This window comes from Bufo bufo, chromosome 8, assembly GCF_905171765.1.
Source record: "Bufo bufo chromosome 8, aBufBuf1.1, whole genome shotgun sequence".
Classification (NCBI taxonomy): Eukaryota; Metazoa; Chordata; class Amphibia; order Anura; family Bufonidae; genus Bufo; species Bufo bufo.
In genome coordinates, this window is record NC_053396.1 from 198,804,127 (window position 1) to 198,827,046 (window position 22,920).

At 49.8% G+C, this 22,920-nt stretch overlaps 1 protein-coding gene across 1 annotated transcript in view; it reads right to left on the bottom strand.

Annotated features, from left to right (window-relative positions):
- MSH5 (mutS homolog 5) overlaps positions 1-14,406 on the bottom strand; it is a 78,417-nt gene extending 64,011 nt beyond the window's left edge. Inside the window, exons 1-4 of the mRNA XM_040405753.1 lie at positions 14,257-14,406; positions 9,909-10,000; positions 8,586-8,709; positions 6,686-6,766 (exon numbers count right to left, since the gene is read on the bottom strand). Of these exons, the coding sequence (XP_040261687.1) occupies positions 6,686-6,766; positions 8,586-8,709; positions 9,909-9,983 (280 nt within the window). The 5' untranslated portion in view covers positions 9,984-10,000; positions 14,257-14,406. The remainder of the gene's footprint in view (positions 1-6,685; positions 6,767-8,585; positions 8,710-9,908; positions 10,001-14,256) is intronic.
- Positions 14,407-22,920: the final 8,514 nt, after the last annotated feature.

The window sequence follows — 22,920 nt, forward strand, 5'->3', positions numbered from 1 at the left end:
TGCAAGGGAACGCTTGGAGGAAGCGTCAGCATCCCATACCTTCAACCAGACCTCCCTGCGTTGAATGACCGAGAGGGCCGAAACGCGGGCAAAAAAGGGACCAATGTCCATGGAAGCCTCACAGAGGAATTTGGAGGCCTGAGACATCTGGAGAATCAAATCCAGCGTGTCCGCCGACGCACCTTGGTCCGCCAGGTCCTGGTGATGGCGCTGCAGCCACATTGAGAGAGCTCTGGCCACCCATGCCGAGACAAAGGCAGGTCGCAGGGACGTGCCCGCCAGTGCGAATATGGATTTAGCCAGAGAATCTAGGCGCCTGTCCACAGCGTCCTGCAGAGAGGAGCCGTCCAGGACAGGGAGGGCCGTGTTTTTGGCCAACCTGGCTACCGGGGGGTCCACCCTAGGGGGAGAAGACCACTTCTCCACGCTGTCCGCCGGGAAAGGATAGAGAGTATCCATGCGTTTTGTGGCGGAAAGCTTCTGATTAGGACGGGTCCATGCCCTGGCTATGACAGCGCAAAATTCCTCATGGACCGGAAAGACAGCAGCCTCCGGTTTTTTGGGAGGAAAAAGGGCGAACTCCCTCCTAGTGGAAGGAGGAGAATCCCCTTGGAGATTAAAGGTGTCACGGACAGCCGCTACTAGATCAGCCACCATGGTGGAGAGCTTTGGCGGAAGGTCCCGCTCCGTGACCTCGTCCGAGCCGGACAATTCCCTTTCAGACCTGCGATCCCTAAGGGGGGGGGGGGAGAGGAGTCTGAGCAAGCTTCTAGCCGAGGGTGAGAAGCAGAGTCATCCGAGGAGGGATGCTGTCGCTCACGCTGCCTCTTAGTAGTCAGGCGTCCTCTGCAGGAACCACTGTGAGGGGACGGAGTGGTTGGCGCCGCAGGATTGGAAACGGACATACGTTCTATGAAAGACATGGCTGCCTTGGCGAACAGGGCCAAATCAGCGGCCGCGCTGGACATGGCAGATGCACAAGCGGGGGCCGCAGGCTCCGCAGTGACCGGAGGGGGGGTTTTTGGAAAGAAAATGGCCCCCGGCGCCGCTCAGCGTGGAAAAAACTAAAGTAAGGCGTCCCCAGCAAGGGGGATGGCAAGCCCAGAGAAGCGGAGACCGGAGGGCGAAGTGCTCAGAGACATGATATGCCGGCAGAGAAGGAGCAGGGACATCCAGAGACGCCTGCCCAGTTAAGTGCCTCCATGACCCTTGCGCCCCAGACAGAACAACAATGCCACCTAGATCCCCATTCGTCTCAGAGCAGAGAGGGAGGGAGGGAGGGAGGGGGGAGACACAGAGGACATGGCTGCCTTGCAGCTTCATACTTATCTGCTCCTGCAGATCTTCTCCCTCGACTCCAGGACCAGCAGGGATGCACCTCTTCAGACATCTGACTCCTTGCTCAGGAGTGCAGTGCTCTGGAGGAAGGTGGCAGCAGGTGACCCAGGAGCTGGTGGGATGCCGGAGCTGACAGGTCGAGCCCGGATCCACTTGCCTTCTTGGGGGGATAATGGAGGCAGCCTGGCAACGTCCAACAAACGGCGGCGGGCACTCCATGGGGGACCAGGAAGGCGCAATGCCGACCTGCGTCCCAAGCTGGAAGAAAAATAACAAAAGGGAGACGAATGAAAGTGTCAACCTCCTTCACCAGACACTAAGCAAAGACTGAGTTCCTCCTGGTGGAGTCGGGGGGTATAGCCCGAGGAGGAGGAGCTCTTTCATTTGCATAGTGTCCCTCCTACTAATATCTCTAAGCTATACCCATGGTCTGTGTCCCCCAATGGAAAAAAGTACGAGAAATCAACATCACCTACCTACACCCGTACTCTACAACAATGCAGGCCGCACATATGATTTAAAACGTACCGACTCCCAACGCCCAATCCTCCTAATCACCTCCTCACTGGCGCCCAACCTGGCTGCCTCAGTTGCTGCACCAATTCTGAATGAATGCCCAGAATAGTCCTTGACCGGCACCCCCAAAACCTTTAAACATTTTTTAAAGACCGCCAGAAACTGAAACCTAGACAAAAAGGAACCGTCCTCATGCCTCAAAAACGGGACCTCGTTACTCTGCAGACCCGCACCATACGCTCCCGCACACATCACCGGGCACATACTACACCCCGGCACCGAAAACAACGTAAAACGCTGCCCCCTACCCTCCTGATCCGTCTTTGACCTGCAAATCCGGACATGCAACCTATCCCCCACCAACTAAATATCCTCACTCCTAAGCCCCCCCCCCCGCTCTCCTAACACTGTCACAAACCAACTCCCCCAAGCGGAAAGCCCCGAAAAACGCCAAAGCAAACGCAGCCTTAAACAGCCCCAGCTCCCACCCTGAACTACAAACACCACTCAACTTATCACCCATTTGCACCAACAACTCAAAAGACACCGGCCTCCGACAGTCCGGCACCCTCCCTGCACGCCTACGCCAACCCTTCAAAACCTGCCGCACCAAAAAACTCTTAGTCAAATCAGGTAACCCCCGCCACTTAAATCCAAACGCTATACCTGAAATAAGATGATTCACCTTTGACACCGACCACCCCTCGCTCTTCAACTGCCCCAACAACATCAACAACCGCACCTCACCATCCACTCCACCAGCACCCCAAGTCCCATTCCACGCCTCCCAGGTCGTCCACGCCTTACCATACTCCCTCCAAGTACCCGGGCTCAACGAATCCCTCAACAACCCCATCACTTCTCCTCCAGGATCGCCCACAGCCACGGCGGACACTCCAGACCCGCGACCTCCGCTTCTGGCGCAAGAAGCCGGAACCGCTCCCACTGTAAACGAGAAAGAGAATCCGCCACTGAATTAGCCACTCCAGCCACATGTTCCGCCACCAACCACACGTTAATCGACAAACATCACAATACCAAAAACTGTAACAGCCTAACCACCGGCGGGGAAGATGTGGACAAACTGTTGATAGCCTGAACCACCCCCAAATTGTCACAATGAAAGCGCACCTTCCTGTTTTCCAACTTCTCGCCCCACAACACCACCGCCATTACAATGGGAAAGAGTTCTAACAAGGCCATGTTTTTTACCCACCCACGACTTACCCACGACTCTGGCCACACGCCCGCACACCATTGTCCCTGGCAATAAGCCCCAAAACCCACCCCCCCGACGCGTCCGTATATAACTCAAAATCCACACTATCGCACAACTCCGCCATCACCAAAGACCTGCCATTGTACTGACCCAAAAACTCCGCCCATACCCTCAAATCCCCTTTTAACTCCTTTCGTAACCTGATAAAATGATACGGCGCCGATACCCCCGCCATAGCCGCGGCCAATCTTCTACAAAAAATTCTACCCATAGGCATAATTTGACACGCAAAATTCAATTTACCTAACAATGACTGCAACTCCCGCAACCTAATCTTCTCCCTCCCAATGGCCCTATCAATCTCCTGACGCAAATCCACCAACTTATCCTGGGGAAGCCTACACTCCATCAGTTCCGTATCTATAACAATCCCCAAAAAACACAATTCCGTCACCGGACCCAACGTCTTCTCCTGCGCCAACGGTACCCCAAAGTGCGCAAAAACCGACTGCACTGTATGCAGCAACAAAGAACAAACCCGTGAATTCGCCGGCCCTAAACATAAAAAATCGTCTAAATAATGGATAATGGATGAACAACCTGAAACTTCCACCACTACCCATTCCAGAAATGAGCTAAAGGTCTCAAAATATGCACACGAAAGAGAGCAGCCCATCGGCAAGCACCTATCCACAAAATATTCCCCATCCCAAAAACATCCCAACAAACCCATGCTCTCTACGTGCACCGGAAGCAAGCGAAACGCCGCCTCCACATCAACCTTAGCCATCAACGCCCCCTGCCCCAACCGCCTCACCCATTTTACAGCCGCATCAAATGAAGTGTAGACCACCGAACACAGTTCAGGATCTATCCCATCATTGACCGACGCACCTTTTGGGTAAGACAAGTGATGAATGAGCCGAAACTTGTTCGGCTCTTTCTTCGGCACCACCCCCAGCGGAGACACCCTCAACTCCCCAATCGGCGGTTCCCTGAATGGACCCGCCATCCGCCCCAACTCCACTTCCTTCCTCAACTTCTCCGTCACTACCTCCGCGTGAACAAGCGCAGACCTAAGATTCTTAGGAACCATAGGCCCCGCCGTAACAACCGATGGAATCCGAAAACCAAACCTAAAACCATCCCCCAACAAACCAGCCGCAACCCGATCCGGGTATCTATCTAGAAACCCCTGCATCTCTTCCACCCACACCGGCGTCCGTCCCTTTTCCAGAACCATCACCCCCCCTATTCCTTCCCCATTTGAAACAACGGTTAGCTCCATGAGCTCCCCCACACCCCGTGCACTCGTGCTTAAATTTGCACTTGGCCCCAAATCTGCAATTTCCTTCATTGAAAAGGAAACACAACCCTTTTGCCGCTGCCAACGCCCCCGGGGATGATCCCCCGGAATCCCCCCGAAAGGACTGCCCAGCTCTAGGAGGCGCCGTCACCCTCAACCACAACCCAATATCCTTATGATCCCACCGAATATCAGGCCTCACCGCCTTACGCTGCCGGAACTGCTCATCATACCTGAGCCAACCCGCCCCACCATAAACCCTATAAGCCTCCCCAATAGCGTCCTGGTAGCAAAAAAGCGCCAAACAACATTCCGGAGACCTTTTCCAATGACACTTGCTAATATGGCAAACGCCTGAAGCCAAATAGCAAAGGTACGTGGGATCAAACGGTGCCGCCGCTTCTCCTCCTCCTCCTTTTTTCCCTCATCCTTCTTACCCCTATCCAGATTAAACCTTTCTAATGGGAGCAGCGAGAATATCTCCACGTACTCACCCTTCCAGATCTTCTCCCTCACCTCCTGCTTCAAATGAGCCCCCAGCGGCCCCTCAAAGCACACATACACCTCACCGCGAGCCCTATCATCTAACCTCTGCCCCTCCCCTTCTCCACCAGCCTGCATCTCCACCGACACCGGCCCCAACCCCGCCGCAACCCCTTGCGCACCAGCCCCTGACCCCGTCACCACTCCCCACCCAGGCAACGGAGACCCCCCGCCAGCTCCCATACCTGACAACCATCCCGCCAAACCCCCCAACAACAGCCCCAAACCCTTACTAAAATCCCCCATGGTCCCCCCCCCACCAACCTAGAGACCCTGCGCTAACATGGACCCCCAAGCAATCTCACCAGGCACCACGGGCGCTGTGACTCCCGCTGCCGTAGATCCTGACTCCTGCCGCACGGACACTGCACCATCATAGCTCCTGGACGTCGACGGCTGCTCCTCCTGGACCACTTGCACGACCCTCTGCACCACACTGGCCGGACACCGGGATGAGACCGCGGCCTCCACCACTGCAAGGGGACCTTCTTCCACACTGCTCAAATCTTCTCTGGACCTGCGCTGGTATTCGTCCTCCACCAGTGCAGTCCGAGGAACCCGGACATCATCACACAGCCGAGTGGACCGCCCGCTGAAGGAGGGACTGGGCCGGTCCACCGTTCCTGGTCCCGAATCCAGCTGCACAGCCGCAGGGAGCGGGGGAAGGGGCGTCCCACTCCTCACAGGGCCCCGCCGCGTATCGGGATTCCTCCCGTGGCGAGAGCGGCTCGCAGAAGGCTGAGCGGCCGCTCTCCGCCGCCGAGGGTCCACAGGGGGGCTCCCTACTCGGCGCCGGGCCCGGGGGGTGACTTCAGGGCTTAGGCGTGCCGGTGGAATACTCCGCCGCGGCCGGGCAGCCCGAACATTAGGGGTAGCCACAGGAGCAGGTGAAACTATAAACGCACCAACCTGCTCCTGCAGCCAGCCAGGCCCCCGCACCTCCGCTTCTCTCCTCAGCCTCTCCAGCATCTCCTCCACCGTCATCACAGGCGCCGACATGCTGCAGTCCGTCCGATTCAGTCTCCTGGCCACACTGCTCTTACTTCCGCCTTCTTCCTCAGTCTCGCCTCTGGCCACGCCCCCCGCCGCCCTAGCAACTAGCGCCTCACCTCCGCTCCCGCCCCCACTCACAATTGACCCTTTCCTCACCAGTCCTGCACTGCCAAGCCCCTTCATGGACGTCCTCCCCCACCGCTGCGCTCCTGTCCGGACTGACTTTCTTTCAGTTCCCTTAATTATTTCCCCTACTTATTGCTTCGGAGCCAACACCTGGGTTCCAGCCATATACAGGTAGGAGCACCGTGACACACAAAAAGCTCATTTTAGACCGCACTATACCACTCGGCATTCCTACACCTTGGTCACGTTACAGAGGGCCCCAGGGGGAGGCGCCTGTCGCACATGTTCTATTTTTTGCAGTGCGGAGGCACGGAGAGAAACCCCACGGAAGCAGTCCGTAGTGCTTCCGTGGGGTTCCGTGCCTCCGTTCGGCACCGCACCTTCCGGATTGCGGACCCATTCAAGTGAATGGGTCTGCATCCGTAATGCGGTGAAAAAACGGCCGGGGCCGTATATTGCGGATCCCTTAGGCAGTGCCTGGTAGTAACACCGTATAAGTGGCTAAGGGCCAGACTTAACCAATGGACAAGGGGGGGGGGGCGCTGTTTTGGGGAAGAAATTGTACTGTCAGGCAAGTTTTTGAGAAATAAAAGGAATGAGAAAATATGTGGTAAGAAGCAAGTTTGGTAAGGGATTGAGATTACTCAGCATCTGGAGGAAGTCAGTAAGATTCTGGTCTTGCTTCGCACTGGTCACGATGCATCTTGGCTGCAGATCAGAAATCACTGGGGAAGGAAAAGGAAGACGCAGAAGATATTAGACTGTGATAATGAAGATTAGTCAACCCATTACTAGAAGCAATGCGTAAACAAGCGCGTCTAATTATATAGAAATATTGCACTCTACAGGGAAATTTCCCGGCGAGCCCTCCTCGTGGCTGCCGGCCGGGTACTTAATGATCCGATGCTCTCAGCATCGATTAATTTAGGAGCATCAGTAACTTATGCCCCTGACTGGTGGCAGTGTGATATTTGGTTCTGCTAGGGCAGTATTTTCTGCTGCACGTTGCGGTATTGTAGGCTTCGCCTACTTCTGCTGGCCCTGCCTATTTGTGTTGGCCCGCCTTCTGAAAATTTGGGGACGCTTTTCGTTTTTTTTTTCAGGGCCACTTTAAGTTCTCAATCTGCCCCTAATTAGGCCTTAGGGTACTTTCACACTAGCGTTAAAGTTTTCTGGTATTGAGTTCCGTTACAGGGGCTCTATACCGGAAACAAACTGATCAGTTTTATCCCAATGCATTCTGAATGGAGTGCAATCTGTTCAGTATGCATCAGGATGTCTTCAGTTCCGTCACTTTTACGGTATTTGGACAGAGAAAATACCGCAGCATGCTGCAGTATTTTCTCCGGCCAAAATTCCGGAATACTTGCCTGAATGCCGGTATCAAGTGTTCCGGTAAGACCTTTAAAAATTTGAAAAATAATACATACCGGATCCGTTTTTTCCGGATGACACCGGAAAAAAGGATCCGGTATTGTAATGCATTTGTCAGACTGATCAGGATCCTGATCAGTCTGCAAATGACATGCGTTTGCATACAGTTTTTCTGATCAGGCAACTGAACTGTCTGCCGGAATCAAACAACGCAAGTGTGAAAGTACCCTTAGTGCACACAATGCAGATTATTTTAATTTTCTGCATATTAATCAAGTCAGTCTGCGTTGTATGAACATGACCTTAAAAGGGATTATTTAAAAAAAAACTGCGATAGCTATAAAAAATAAAATAAAAGAATGAATACCCATTTCTTCCTCCCCCGGCGGGCGATGAATTGGGTCAGTATACGGTACAGTCTTGTATTATTTACTGGCTGGGTCGGGGGAACATTTTTTATACAACTGGTTACATTTTCAACAATTTAACCAAATATGATTTTTAATAAATGTAAACAATTCAGAGGATGAAATGTGTAGAACTGAACAGAAGCAGACGGTTTTTTTTTGTTGTTTTTTTTTTCCATGTTGTAGGTAGATCCAAAATCCTGAGCTAAATAATTTCTTTACAGTGCTCTGTTTATTCTGACATTGGTCTCCGACTAATATGTCTGTAAAGATGTAATATAAGCCACTCACCAATATATTCCCTATACATATTTATGAATGAAAGGGGTTTTCTGGGACTTACCGTATATACTGATGACCTACCCTCAGGGTACGTCATCAGTATCATGCCAGTAGGGGCCGACTTCCAGCACCCCCGCCATTCAGCTGTGGGAAGGAGCTGCAGAGCGCTGAAGCCTCTTCCTCGTCCCGAGACGTCACATCCGCTGGTCACGTGGCCTCAAGTGAATTGGATTGAGCTGCAATACCAAGCCCAGCCACTATACAATGTAAGGCGCTATGCTTGGTATACTATGAAGAGGCTCACCCTGGTGCTGCAGCCCCTTCTAACAGCTGAATGGCATGGGTGCAGGGAGTCGGACCCCTACTGTTCTGCTATGGATGACCTGTGCTGAGCAATCAGTATGTAAGTCCTGGAAGAGTAAATGAAGAAAAGGCTATAGGCATGTAGTCAATAATAAGATCCCGTCACTGTGCCACCGACCTCTATTAAGCAGACGGAGCTGTTCTGTCTCTGGAGTATCCGGCATAAAGTGAATGGAGCAGTCAGCAGAGTTATAATACGCAGCCGCGAGATGGCCGGACTGCCATAACACACTCAGGTATATCTAGAGGAAACATACAGGAGACGCATCGTTAGTGCCTAGTTATTAGTATGATAGAGAGGTATGCCCATCTCGTGAAGTGATGGTATATTGCTAGGATATGCCATCACTTTATGATTGGTGGGGGTCCAATTTATGATACTGCTGTCGATCCCAAGAATAAAAGGGCCACAGCCCTGCGTAAGCAATTAAATCCCTTCGCAGTCCTTTCCTATACAGCGATGCCCAAGCCACCCGCTATACAATAGTACTGCAACATCTCCATTCAAGTCAGTGGCTTGGCTATGGTTCCATGCACAGCGGGGCGGTCGGGATGCTGCTGTGTAGGGAAAAACAGCGAGGGAGGAGCTGCAGCACTGAATCAGAGCTGTAGCCCCTTCATTTTCTGGACGGGTGAAGATCCCATATGTTAGACCCCTACGATCATTAAAAAGGGTTTTCAGGCTCCTGATATTGATAACCTATTCTCAGGATAGGTTATTAATATCCGAGGCTCCGACGTTCCGAACCCTCACCGATCAGCTGTTCCCTGCAGACGCTGGCAGTGGAACTAGCTCTGTGAATGGAACAGGAAGCACAGCTCCGTTCAAACTGCAGTGGCCGTGCTGGGTTACTGCAGCTCAGCTCCCATTCACTTCAAAGAGAGGTGAGCTGCAGTACTCGGCATGACCACTATACTTTGAACGGAGCTGTGCTTCCTGTTCCATTCACAGAGCTATTTCCAGTGGCGGAGGATGCAGGGAACAGCGGATCGCGGGGGTGCGGCGTGTTGAACCGTCACTGATCGGATTCCACAAGAAAGATTACCTTGTGTATTATTCCCATTACCATTGTTGTGGCTAAAGTTGTAGCAGAAGCTGCTTTAGTCACAGTTTACAAAAATCCCTTAGTCTCGCAGTGTCACACCTAACAATTAACTACACCGATCACTGCTGACGGGTGACGTGAATAACACTGATTATCTGGTGACGATGGCTGCTGTCAAGGGGAGGGCATGTTAGACAGCAAGTGATCAGTCAGTGTTCTCCAGACGCCATGCGCATGCTGGACCAGCCACTCCGTTCATTTCTGGGGCTCCATGGGGTACGGGCCCCCATTCTTGTGCTCAGTGGAACCGATCTAATAGTTCTCCCCTATCCTGTGGATGGGGGAGAATACCCCTTTAAGTTCCTCCTGGAAATCAGCAATACATAATTAAGAACCTCTGCTGGTGGCTCCTGCTCATCTTCTTGGGAATCAGCAATTATAATATTCGTCGGCGCCTGGAAGTGATCCATCGGAGAATATTCACAGCCTGAAGACCAAAAAAACAACAACTAATTAACAGCTGGAGTCTTATAAAGAAGGATACCGATGATTGATACAACATGGCAAAGATTTTTCACCCCTTAAAAATCCAATACCATTTTTAAAGAGCATCGGTCAGCAGGATCAACCCTATTAAACCAGGCATACTGAATGGTAGGGTAGATGCTGCTGAGTGAAATGATACCTTTTTATGTATTTACTAAAATGTAGCCGTTTTATTTAGATGCAAATTAGCTAATTGGTGCACCAAGGGGTGTGCCCGAGCCCTTCGGAGCACGAAATCGTCACCGCCCTATACCTCCTGACACTCCCCCATTTCACTTGGTTGACAGAGATGCTGGGCCCTGTAATCTTGCACCTACGCCATGGTTTCCACTATCCAATAAATATGCTAATTTGTGTATAAATAAACGGCACCACACAAATACATTAAAAAGTGTCAGTTTACTCTGCAGGATCAACCCTAGCAGGCACTATGCATGGTTTAATAGGGTTAATCCTGCTGACAGATGCTCTTTAAAAGGGACTTCTAGTTTAATATCGGGTGTCTTCTATTGCTTACCATTGCACCCTGGCTTTTGCGCCCGTTATGACTGCCACAGCAATGCCATGTGCTACGGTAGATGTAAACGATCCAAAAACAACGCCACTCCAGTCTATGGGCTGTGTGTGGTACTGCAGCTCAGACCCTTCCACTGTATGGAAGCTGAGCTGCAATACCAGACAGAGCGCATGGACACGGGGACGAGGGGGACCACGTCTCGAAATTAGAGATTTGCACCGTAGCATTTTTGTCCTTGTAAGCCGTGTACCGGGGTGGGCTCCCCAGGATACAGCAAAGTCACGAACGAGAAAAGCAACTCTGACACCAGATTTTGCAAAACAGGCTTTTTACTGCAATATGACACTGAACGCAAACCCCAACCTCTGGGAACATAAAATGGATTTACATACACTCAACCCGCAGGCCGAGACCCTTGTGCTGCACAGCACGGCGCCCTGCAATAGATGCCAGAAAGAATTGCACTAGTTTGCCTTCTGGCAGGCACAACTAAAATGGCCACACCGTGACTGTTATAACCCTAGACATGACACAAACGATTATGTGGGTGTATGATACGGGCTGGCCTGCGGTGCAACACAAAAGTTCACAATCTTATAATAAACTACAATATTCCCCCTCCTGTAACTGGTCCTATGGCACGTGCCTGCGCATTACTCCTGCGCAAAACGCTGAGCTGGATTGAGCCGGTGAGACGTCTATCAGCTCTCAACTGTGCAATGTCTCTTTTTATTATGGAGTCCTTTTGTGAACAGCAGAAGCACTTTTTGGCCTGACACACGAAACAGAGACCCTAACTAGCTAACTACAGGCCTGGTCTAGTCTCTAAGCGCCAATATTGCGATGAGGTGCGTGCGCGATCTTACCGACCCGGGTCTGCTCTGTCTCCGCTGATGACTCCGAACCGCACAAGGAGTCTATTCAACAAACATGCGGTACCGCAGAGCAGGTAGCTTGTTCCTCATCTCTCATCAGCACTCCTGGCAGAAGTCCTCTGCCCACTGGGCAGAATCTGGGTCCTGAACAGCAATCAGCTTAACTTGACTGTAGCTGTGGTCGCAAAATGTTGATCCCACGCTTGGATGTGAATGGATTCACTCCTCTCTGTGTCTCTGTGTCCTTCCAATATGGCGACTTCCTCTTTCTCCTTCAGCCTGGCAACCCCACCTCTCCTGAATATGGAAATATGTATATGCAGTCAGTCAGCTGTGCCTAGAAAACGGCGGCATCTTGTGGCCAAACAGCAGAACGTCAGCCCAGAACATTCAATTTAATCCACACAAACGGTGTTCAACAATTTGAGCTGTTTCCCAATCTCACATCCTGACAGCAAAAATATCCTGGGACCCAAGGGACAGAGGAAGGTTATTGGCTGCGTTCCTCTCCATGGCCTGAGCCAGCCTATGATAAAGGGCACGCCTACGCTAGACTATGGCACTGGTGACAGGTGGCACTCAAGTCTAACCTACCTGGGTGGTCAGTTTGGGACTTTCTGTAGCAAAGGAAGGGGAGGAGAACGGCTGCAGTATAATAGAGCTCTGTGCAGACGTCTCTCCATGCAGATTATCGGCACGCAGCTCATCACAACTGCAGACAGTTACATCTTTTGAGGCTCTGCAGAAGCAAAGCTTCCCTTTAACTATTTCTTTGCCCAATTCACAGTTTTCAGACTCTTCATAAAATCTAGCTATAATACTTAGGGCTCATTCAGACGGCCGTATGCTATCCGCAAAAATGCGGATCCTTTTTTTGCGGATTAGATGCTGACCCATTCACTTCTATGGGGCCCTTTTCTATTCCACAGTTCCGCAAAACAAATGAAACATGTCCTATACTTGTCCGTGAAAATCTGAACATGGCCCCATTGAAGTCTATGGGTCCACAAAAATACTGAATGCTATCCGTTTTTCGCGGATCCGCAAAAAAACGGATAGCATTTAGTATTTTTGCGGACAGCATACGGCCGTCTGAATGAGCCCTAAGTATATAATTATCCTGCGTACAATTATTATTAATGTTAATGGTGCATTGCACAGAGCCCCTGGGCAGCCCTGCCCCGTATTAGGCAATCGCATGAGCATAATACACGAGTCGAAGAATTGTCTTTCAATGTACAGTATATATGGGTGTTATTGAGCAGGCTTCCCCATGAATTGCATGCTTCCTCCGTCAGTCTGTGCACCAGAATGAAATCTACAGCAGTTCGGAGTGGCCTTAGATTCCGGTGATGATGAATCTGGTGGGCTGATGGCCCCGTCCACGCCCCTGCCTCGCCCCCTTTTTGTAAACTTGGAGAGGGCAGCGTAAAATGCCAGTTGCAACTTAAAAAGTCACAGTAGCAATGAAAAAGTGCAAAAACGTTTTCAAGCCAGGAAGATGCGTAGGGGGATGATGAATTTCCCCTTAAAACCTTTTGCGATCAACTCTTACTAGCGGTAGAAGCTGCACAGTTTACCTGCAGCGGCCACTAAAGGAGAAGTGTGGTATTGCATGGAGCCTATTCAAAGAAATGGGTGAATACGTATGGGGTCATTTATCAAATTGGTGTACAGTAGAACTGGCTTAGTTGCCCATAGCAACCAATCAGATTCCACCTTTCATTTTTCAAAGGAACTGTCCAAAATGAAAGGTAGAATCTGATTGGTTGCTATAGGCAACTAAGCCAGTTCTACTTTACACCAGTTTGATAAATGACCCCAGTAGTCTTTCTGCTGTGGTTAAAAAAGGAGTTGCCTTTATAATGTCCATATGTCCTCAAAGACGTGTCCTCGCCCTCTGGTCACTTCACTTTATTAGTTGATGTGCACATTTGCATTGAGATTTCTGTTACATGCTCCATATTTGTGAAACGCGTGCACCATTTAGTTTCTAAAAACAAAAGCATAAAAGAGGAGTAGCTATATAACTTATAGCGTTTGAACATAAAAGAACACTAAGGCCTCATGCACGAGTTGTTTTTCTCGGCCTCCGTTCCGTTTTTTTTTTTTTTGCAGATAGGATGGGGTCCCATTCATTTCAATGGGTCAGCAAAAAAATGCTGATAGTTCATCCGTTTGTGTTCCCCGTCCGTTGTCAGTGTTTCCCTTCAGCAAAAAAAAATAGTGCACGTCCTACTTTTTTCAGATTTGCGGACAAGGATAGGCATTTATTACAAGGGATCTGTGGAAAAAAACGGATCCTCCAAAAAAAACGGATGCCGCATCCGTTTTTTTGGGGCGGACGCCGAACTTGCAGACACAAAAAACAACTGTTGTGTGCATGAGGCCTAAGGGTGATGAAAATTAAATGACAAAAATTAAATGAGGAAAGGCTTTTTTTTTATTTTAATTTTATTTTTGTCACACATTACCTATGCCTGGATTTAAAATTGAATTTCATATTAGAGTATTTCATTTTATTTTTTAATTTTGGCATGAAATCTGCACACATGGGTGAAAAATGAAATGTCAAAAAGGTATTTGCATTAAATTTTTTTTTGTTTTTTCTATTTCATTTTATTTTTGGCCGCCCTTTACCTCCCTTAATAAGGCGGTATGCAATAAACAACCATGCCCCCAGTAGTGGCGACTGCAGGTATGCCAGAATTATGACTGTTTTAATGAACTAGTCATGTCTCCGATTTTTCTCCAACAAGGACATAAGAAAAATGGTCTTTTATTAAAACTTTTTAATATACTTACTGTAGGGATTCTTCTCTGGTCCAGCATCACTATTGCCCGCCAGTCAGTGTACTGATGTGTCCTCCATACCTTAGACTTCGTCATCCATAGAAATATCACCACTGTGGGCTGCTAGTGGCCACCCCATGTCAGGGGCTATTTCGTCAGTATGGCTGACGGGTCAGTAAACAGCCGGGCAGCAGCAATGCTGGAACAGAGAAGAATCCAGAAGATAAATATATTGCAAGGTGTTTGATTTTGAGGCCCTTTAAAGAGTAGGTTCACCCTCAACCACCTCACTGCCATCTACATATAGAATTCAGGTAGGAACACGATACTTTAATTCTGCTTTACGCTAGGCATATTGATGGCTGTATAATAATACTTACCTTTGTATAATGTACGCTCGGCATGGTCGGCATTATGTTCTGTATAATGACAGATAGTAAAAGCTGCCGTACAAGCTGTTCTTTGTCACCTGGCAGGCAGAGAGCCTGCGCTGTTACCTGATATGCGCTGCCGTACTCTCTATGCAAACAGGGCGACTGTGCTCCTGAGGCCTCCTGCACAGGGCCATATTAAAGCTCTACAGTATATATACGTTCCATAGTGTGCACAGCAGACTATAGCCCCCAGTGTCTATACCGTATTAGGTAACAAATGGGAACATGGGTATAAAAAGGGGCTGCGTAGTGCGTTTATGCCCCACCCATTTATATAAGACACGCCCCAAACCACGGCTTTTGAGCCACAAGGTGAATACAGGATGACACAGAAATATAGACCCTTGACTTCCACCCCTCTATATGGACCACCATATCATTAAAGAAACTACATTTATACCCCCCATAAATACAGACTTAAGACCCCCCAAATTTACAGACCTATCCATTTATACAGACCCTATACTCACTCTATCTATACAGACCCCATACTTCTACATTTATATAGACCCCAGATCCCCCAATTTACAGACCCCCCATTTATACAGGCCCCAGACTCTACCCTTCTATACAGATCCCCATATCTATACAGACCCTGCATCAATACAGACTCAAGACCCCCCGATTTACAGACCTACCCATTTATACATACCCCATACTCATCCCGTCTATACAGACCCCACTACATTTATGGAGACACCAGATTCCCCAATTTACAGAACCCCATTTATACAGACCATGCATCTTTACAGACCCAAGACCCCCAATTCACAGACCCACCCATTTATACAGACCCTAGACTTTCCTCATCTATACAGACCCCCGCATCTATTCAGACCCCCAATTGACAGACCCAACCATTTATACAGATCCCACATTTTCCTCATCTATGCATACCTCAGACTCCTGCATTTATATGGACCCCAGATTCCCCTATTTACACATAACCTATTCCAGATCCTCCACATCGAGACCCCAGATTCCCCCATTTATAAGACCCTCCACATCTATACAGACCCCAGACTCCCCCATTTCTAGAATTGTAATTCATGAACTTGGGGCATGTAAGGCCTCATCCTGGGAATTAACCTACCAGGGCCGCCACTTATGGGTGGGCTTACATGAGCCCTGCCCAGGACACCCCAAATTCGACGGGCCTGTTACTGAAAATTAGGAACAATGCCTCCAAATTTGGGGCTTTTGGTGTCCGCCTGGCCGTGCGGAGCCAAACGGATCCATCCTGAATTACAATGCAAGTCAATGGGGACGGATCCGTTTGACGTTGACACAATATGGTGCCATTTCAAACGGATCCGTCCCCATTGACTTTCAATGTAAAGTCTGGAGTCCCTTTTATACCATCGGATCGGAGTTTTCTCCAATCCGATGGTATATTTTAACTTGAAGCGTCCCCATCACCATGGGAACTCCTCTATGTTAGAATATACTGTCGGATATGAGTTAGATCGTGAAACCTCATTTCCGACAGTATATTCTAACACAGAGGCGTTCCCATGGTGATGGGGACGCTTCTAGTTAGAATATACTACAAACTGTTTACATGACTGCCCCCTGCTGCCTAGCAGCATCCGATCTCTTACAGGGGGCCGTGATCAGCACAATTAACCCCTCAGGTGCCGCACCTGAAGGGGTTAATTGTACTATCATATCCCCCTGTAAGAGATCAGGGCTGCCAGGCAGCAGGGGGCAGACCCCCCCCCCTCCCCAGTTTGAATATCATTGGTGGCCAGTGCGGCCCCCCCCCCCTTCCTCCCTCTATTGTAATAATTCATTGGGGGCACAGTGTGCGCACCCCCCCTTCCTCCCTCTATTGTAATAAATCGTTGGTGGCACAGTGTGCGCCCCCCCCCCCCCCTTCCTCCCTCTATTGTAATAAATCGTTGGTGGCACAGTGTGCGCCCCCCCCCCCTTCCTCCCTCTATTGTAATAATTCGTTGGTGGCACAGTGTGCGCCCCCCATTGGCCCCCCCTCCCTCTATAGCATTAACAACATTGGTGGCCAGTGTGCGGCCTCCCATCTACCCCCCCCCCCCCCCCCCATCATTGGTGGCAGCGGGTTACTAGCAATAGTACAATAGTAAAAGATTCATACTTACCTGGGAGCTGCGATGTCTGTGTCCGGCCGGGAGCTCCTCCTACTGGTAAGTGACAGTTCATTTAGCAATGCGCCGCACAGACCTGTCACTTACCAGTAGGAGGAGCTCCCGGCCGGACACGAACATCGCAGCAGCCGGTAAGTATGAATCTTCTACTATTGTACTATTGCTAAGTAACCATGGCAACCAGGACTGTAGTAGCATCCTGGTTGCCATGGTTACCGATCAGAGCCCCAGCGATTAAACTGGGACTCCGATCGGAACTCCGCTGCCACCAATGATGGGGGGGGGGGATGGGGTGCCGCACACTGGCCACCAATGTTGTTAATGCTATAGAGGGAGGGGGGGCCGATGGGGGGCGCACACTGTGCCACCAACGAATTATTACAATGGAGGGAGGGAGGGGGGGGCGCACACTGTGCCACCAACGAATTATTACAATAGAGGGAGGGAGGGGGGGGCGCACACTGTGCCACCAACGAATTATTACAATAGAGGGAGGAGGGGGGGGGCGCACTGGCCACCAACCTATTATTACAATAGAGGGGGGGGGGGCCGCACTGGCCACCAATGATATTCAAACTGTGTACAAGACTGCCCCCTGCTGCCTGGCAGCACCCGATCTCTTACAGGGGGCCGTGATCAGCACAATTAACCCCTTCAGGTGCCGCACCTGAAGGGGTTAATTGTGCTGATCACGGCCCCCTGTAAGAGATCGGGTGCTGCCAGGCAGCAGGGGGCAGTCTTGTACACAGTTTGTAGTGTATTCTAACTAGAAGCGTCCCCATCACCATGGGAACGCTTCTGTGTTAGAATATACTGTCGGTTCTGAGTTTTCACTAAGTGAAAACTCAGCTTTGAAAAAGCTTTTATGCAGACGGATCTTCGGATCTGTCTGTATAAAAACTAACCTACGGCCACGGATCACGGACACGGATGCCAATCTTGTGTGCATCCGTGTTCTTTCACGGACCCATTGACTTTAATGGGTCCGTGAACCGTTGGCCGTGAAAAAAATAGGACAGGTCATATTTTTTTCACGGCCAGGAAACACGGATCACGGATGCGGCTGCAAAACGGTGCATTTTCCGATTTTTCCACGGACCCATTGAAAGTCAATGGGTCCGCGAAAAAAAACGGAAAACGGCACAACGGCCACGGGTGCACACAACGGTCGTGTGCATGAGGCCTATCTGTACAGACCCTAGACTCCCCCCCCCCATCTATAAAGACCCCAGATCCCCCTTATCTATACAGATCACAGACCCCCAATCTATACTTGCCAATTTTCTCCTTTTCCTGGCAGCCTCCCAGATGTTATAGGTGAGTTTTGAGGCTCGGTCTCAGGGATGCTCAACCTGCGGCCCTCCAGCTGTTGCAAAACTACAACTCCCAGCATACCCAGACCGCCTACAGCTATCATCCAACAGCAGGGCATTGTGGGAGTTGTAGTTTTACAACAGCTGGAGGGCCGCAGATTGAGCATGCCTGGTCTATACTGTACCTCTGATTTCATGTGGAAGCTTACAGAAGTTATATGCTCCATAGGATGCCATAATACAGTAATATTCCCCCAGAAGCATTGCATTGTGGGAGGGGAAACGTGGGGGGGGGGGGGGGGGGATTGACTGGTATTGAATCTCCTTCTCTGCGTCCTGTCACACACTCAGTTTCCCCATAGCCACCATTAGTGGGAGATCACTGCATACAGATTTTTACCTATACAATCAATTCTATAGCTCCGTACACAGATAGCGTACATAGGACACACTTTGGGCTCAACTGGATAGGAATAGTGCTGGAATAGAGATTATTATTATTACGGTTATTGCAATAACTACCTCACTTTGATATATAACACGGCCGCCTGTCTCTAAAAGATGTTGTTAATAAAGTTAACTTGAAAAAAAAAACTTCACATTCACACAGAAGGCAGAAGAAGGTCTGCACAGTTCTGTTCACCTGACAAACCCACCGCTAACAACCAGTCATGTGACCAGGGTGGGTGTGTCATGTGACCCAGCAGCTCTTGTGCTAACATAAGCAAGGGGTCACATGACATATGAGGGCGGTCACATGGCTGATATCCTGTTAACTCCTAGTGAGTTGGCCATGGATGCTCTACACAGGGCTGTACCATTCCACTGTGCAGGGGGGGTGTACCGCCCTGGTATAAGTAAAGTTTGCAAGCAGCATCTTTACTACTTACATATTAGAAAACTGTAGGATTTCCTATTCGAACAATAGACACAGTCACTTCAGATCAAAACTATCTTTTGTAAAAGTAGCTTTGTTGCCCATAGCAACCAATCAGAGCTCAGTTTTCATTTTCCCAGAGCAGCTTTAAAAATGAAAGCTAAACTGTGATTGGTTGCTAAGGGCAGCAGCTACAGTTCTACTGTTGCTAAGAGAGGGCAGTTCATTTTAAAGGCATCGGCCATTTTATCATGACTTTTAGCATGCCATTTTCTGCAGTTTTTTTGCAGTTCTGAGAGAGAGCAGTGTCATTGCTGTGCTCTGTGCTTTCATCTGGATCCTATTCCTTATCCGATTACATTAGATAGTTAGTTAGCTCATCTATATAATACAGACAGTTAGTGGGAGATAGTCGGTGTAGGTTAGATCCTGATATAGTGTAGCTCAGTGGTGCCCAACCATTTTTCTTCTGAGGGCCGCACTAGACATGGTATAAATTTTGCGGGCCAGAAACAGGTAGCTTTGCCAGAACATTGTAAGAGGGCACATGTGAGCATTACTACTGTGAAGGGGAAAATATCTGCGCATTTTTACTGTAAAGGGGGCACATGTGAGCATTATTAGGCCTCATCCACATGGCTGTGTTGCACGGCCGAGAGCGGTCCGTGGTATCCCGGCCTGGCATCCTTCTGACAGCAGGAGCGCACGGCGTCATTGGTTGCTATGACGCTGTGCGCTTCATGCCGCCGCTGCACTACAGTAATACACTGGTATAGATCATACGATAGTATTACTGTAGTGCAGCGGCGGCATGAAGCGCACGGCATCATAGCAACCAATGACGCCGTGTGCTCCTGCTGTCAGAAGGATGCCAGGCCGGGTTACCACGGACCGCTCTTGGCCGTGGAACACGGCCGTGTGCATGAGGCCTTACTGTGAAGGGGGCACTTGTGAGCATTACTGCTGTGAAGGAGGCACATGTGAGCAATATTACTGTGAAGGGGGCACATGTGAGCATTATTAGTGTGAAGGGGGCACATGTGAGCATTATTACTGTGAAGGGGGCACATACATATCTTCACATAGCGAGACTAAGGAGTGGAATGCAGGAAACTCTCCACAAATGCCTTTTGGTGCAGCATTATGAGTTCTCTCTCCCTCATTAATATTACTAGTAAGGAGCGCTTCCTGAGGAGCAACCCAGACTGCCCACACGGGCACCAGACTTAGTAAAAGACACTTCCCACCACTACCACACCTCGCCAGTCACATCCTCCATAGAACTCCTGCTCCCTTCTGACTTGTCCTCACCTTCTCCGACGTGCTCTAATGCCTGGCTGAGAGTCCAGATGAAAAATTGTACTGCGACACTGCAGCGGCCCAGGCGTGTCCCTTCTTCAACTGAGCGGAAGCTCTGCCTCTGGTCAGTGCGCAGGCCGAATGACTGTGAAGGGGCACATGTGAGCATTACTACTGTGAAGGGGGCACATGTGAGCATTACTACTATGAAGGGGGCACATGTGAGCATTATTACTGTGAAGGGGCCATTTGCAGCCTGCCAGTCCGCAGGGGTAGAACACGTGAGGTGCACGGTGGGCCGGAATGTACATACAGTTCATCGGTTACTCACGGTTTAGCAGACGCCTCCCTGGGCCAGCAGTGCAATGAAGGGGAGAATAGCACTGGGTTCTCAGGGGCACACTCGGTTACAGGGGACACCGGCCAGGTGGTGATTGAGGTGCCCTCGATGGTGAATGGGTGCTAAGTGCTTGTGCGGCTGGACCCCTGGTTTAGGTTTTGTTGTGACGCCAGCACCTTAATGGTGAAAAATGTTGAGAGTGGTAGTGGTATGGAGTTAGAAGAATGAGGCAGGTTTAACTCCAACTGGGAACTTTACTATAACCAGGTTCTTGATAACAGTTTACATCCAGTTATTAAACAGTCTCTGATACACATGCAAGTTGGATGTGATAAATCCCAGTAACAGGCTGTACTGGTGGTAATGTCTCAGGCTAGGGTACTTAGTTATGTACTCACTGGGAAACCGCTCTTTAATCTGGTTCTGTTTCTCCAGCTCTTTAATGGTGAGGCTGCCAGAAGCTAATAAGTCCTTCACCTTGAATCCAAAAGTCCTTAAAGCCTGAATAAATGGCTGTTGTCTTGAATTGCCTTGCATTACCCACAGCTAGCAGCTGCACTCTCACTCTATCACTTCCTATTCCTGCTCTTTCTCTCATCCGACTAACTAGGCCTGAACTGCACTATATATACTGTGGTGCTACCCCATCTAGTGGTGGATGTATGTAGTGCACCTGACAGCCTGGTAAAAAGGGATCTCACACAATAACACAATGCAGCCTGATATTACAGAAGACAACAAAAAGCTTTTGCAGTTCCCACATAAGCTAGTGGGACGCTGCACACTCTCTCTACTGCCAGCCACAGCGCAGACCACCGCTACCAGTGTCACAATTCTAACCAAGACCAATGAACACCACTCTAATTGGACCAGATTTGGCATGAGACCGTGGGGCATAGATAGGACATCGTGCACTGCCCAGCATTAGTTTATGCTGTGGACAACTCATCTGCCTGCTGCACACCATAATCTCCAGCTGCAGATCAGTGACAGGTTTCACAAGGGGCACAGATTTGGGAGAGGACCTGCTCTCTACTGCCAGCCTGTAAGGAGAGGACCTGCTATCCCCTTATGGGTGTCATCAAGGTTACAAGCCAGTCACTGGGATACATGGAGGTTATTTTGGGGCAGATCAGAGTGTAACCCTCCCAGAAACCTGTATGTACATGGCGAGGTGCAGTGCGGATATAGGACGGAGGCTATCGTGCCGTTAGCGGCAGCCAGGCCTGCTCCAGTGTAGGGCTGTGCGGCCAATGGAGCCTCGTCCCGCTCGCACACACAATGGATGCGCTCTGCTGTCCGAGGCTTTTTTCCACTTACTCTGTACTGCGCTGGGGTCGCTTCCTCGGAGTACACGTAGAGCAGTCAGAATCTGATGGCTCTCGCGTGTGCAGTGTTCCCCGTGGTGAGGGGGTTGGGAGTGCGTGAGTCGTGGCCAGAGTCCGCCAGCTTTCTTCCCACTGAAGGCAGTAAACCCTCATTGCTGTGCGTCCAGGCACAGGCGGGCGTAAGTGATCGTGTCAGTATTGCGCTACTGCAGCCGCCCAGGCGTGTCCCTTCATCTTCCACTATACGCAAGCTCCGTCACTGTGCAGGCCACATGACGCAGCCTCGCGGGCCGCAGGTTGGACATCACTGGTGTAGCTGATAGGTTCCAGTGCAGGGTGTTAGGTAGTGTTATAGGGATTACTGTTTCTCTGTTATCCATACATACATGCAGACATAGTGCTGTGATGTCACAACAATACTTAGTGCAGCAATCAGTAATATCTACTCAGACCTGATAAAATGTGAAGTTGCATGTATTGTGCAAAAAATATGCGCATCATTAGTATCGATTTGCGCAATCGCAAAAATAATGACTGGAGATCACGAATTCTAGAATTTGCGAGTTTATTGCAAATATTATATGAAAAATTATCGCAAAAAACAAATATTGCCTATGCCGCTCATCACTAATAATATCTTCAGTGCTGAGAACTTCCTCTGACAAGCACCGCCCCCAGTATTATTTTAAAGGGGTTGTCTCACTTCAGCAACTGGCATTTATCGTGTAGAGAAAGTTAATACAAATCCCTTACTAATGTATTGTGATTCTCCATATTGCCTCCTTTGCTGGCTGGATTCATTTTTCCATCACATTATACACTGCTCATTTCCATGGTTACGACCACCCTGCAATCCAGCAGCAGTGGTCATGCTTGCACACTATAGGAAAAAGCACCGGCCTCTCTCTTTAACTGACTGTATAGCGGCCCCACAATGGCCGCTAATGGTGGGTCGTGTGACC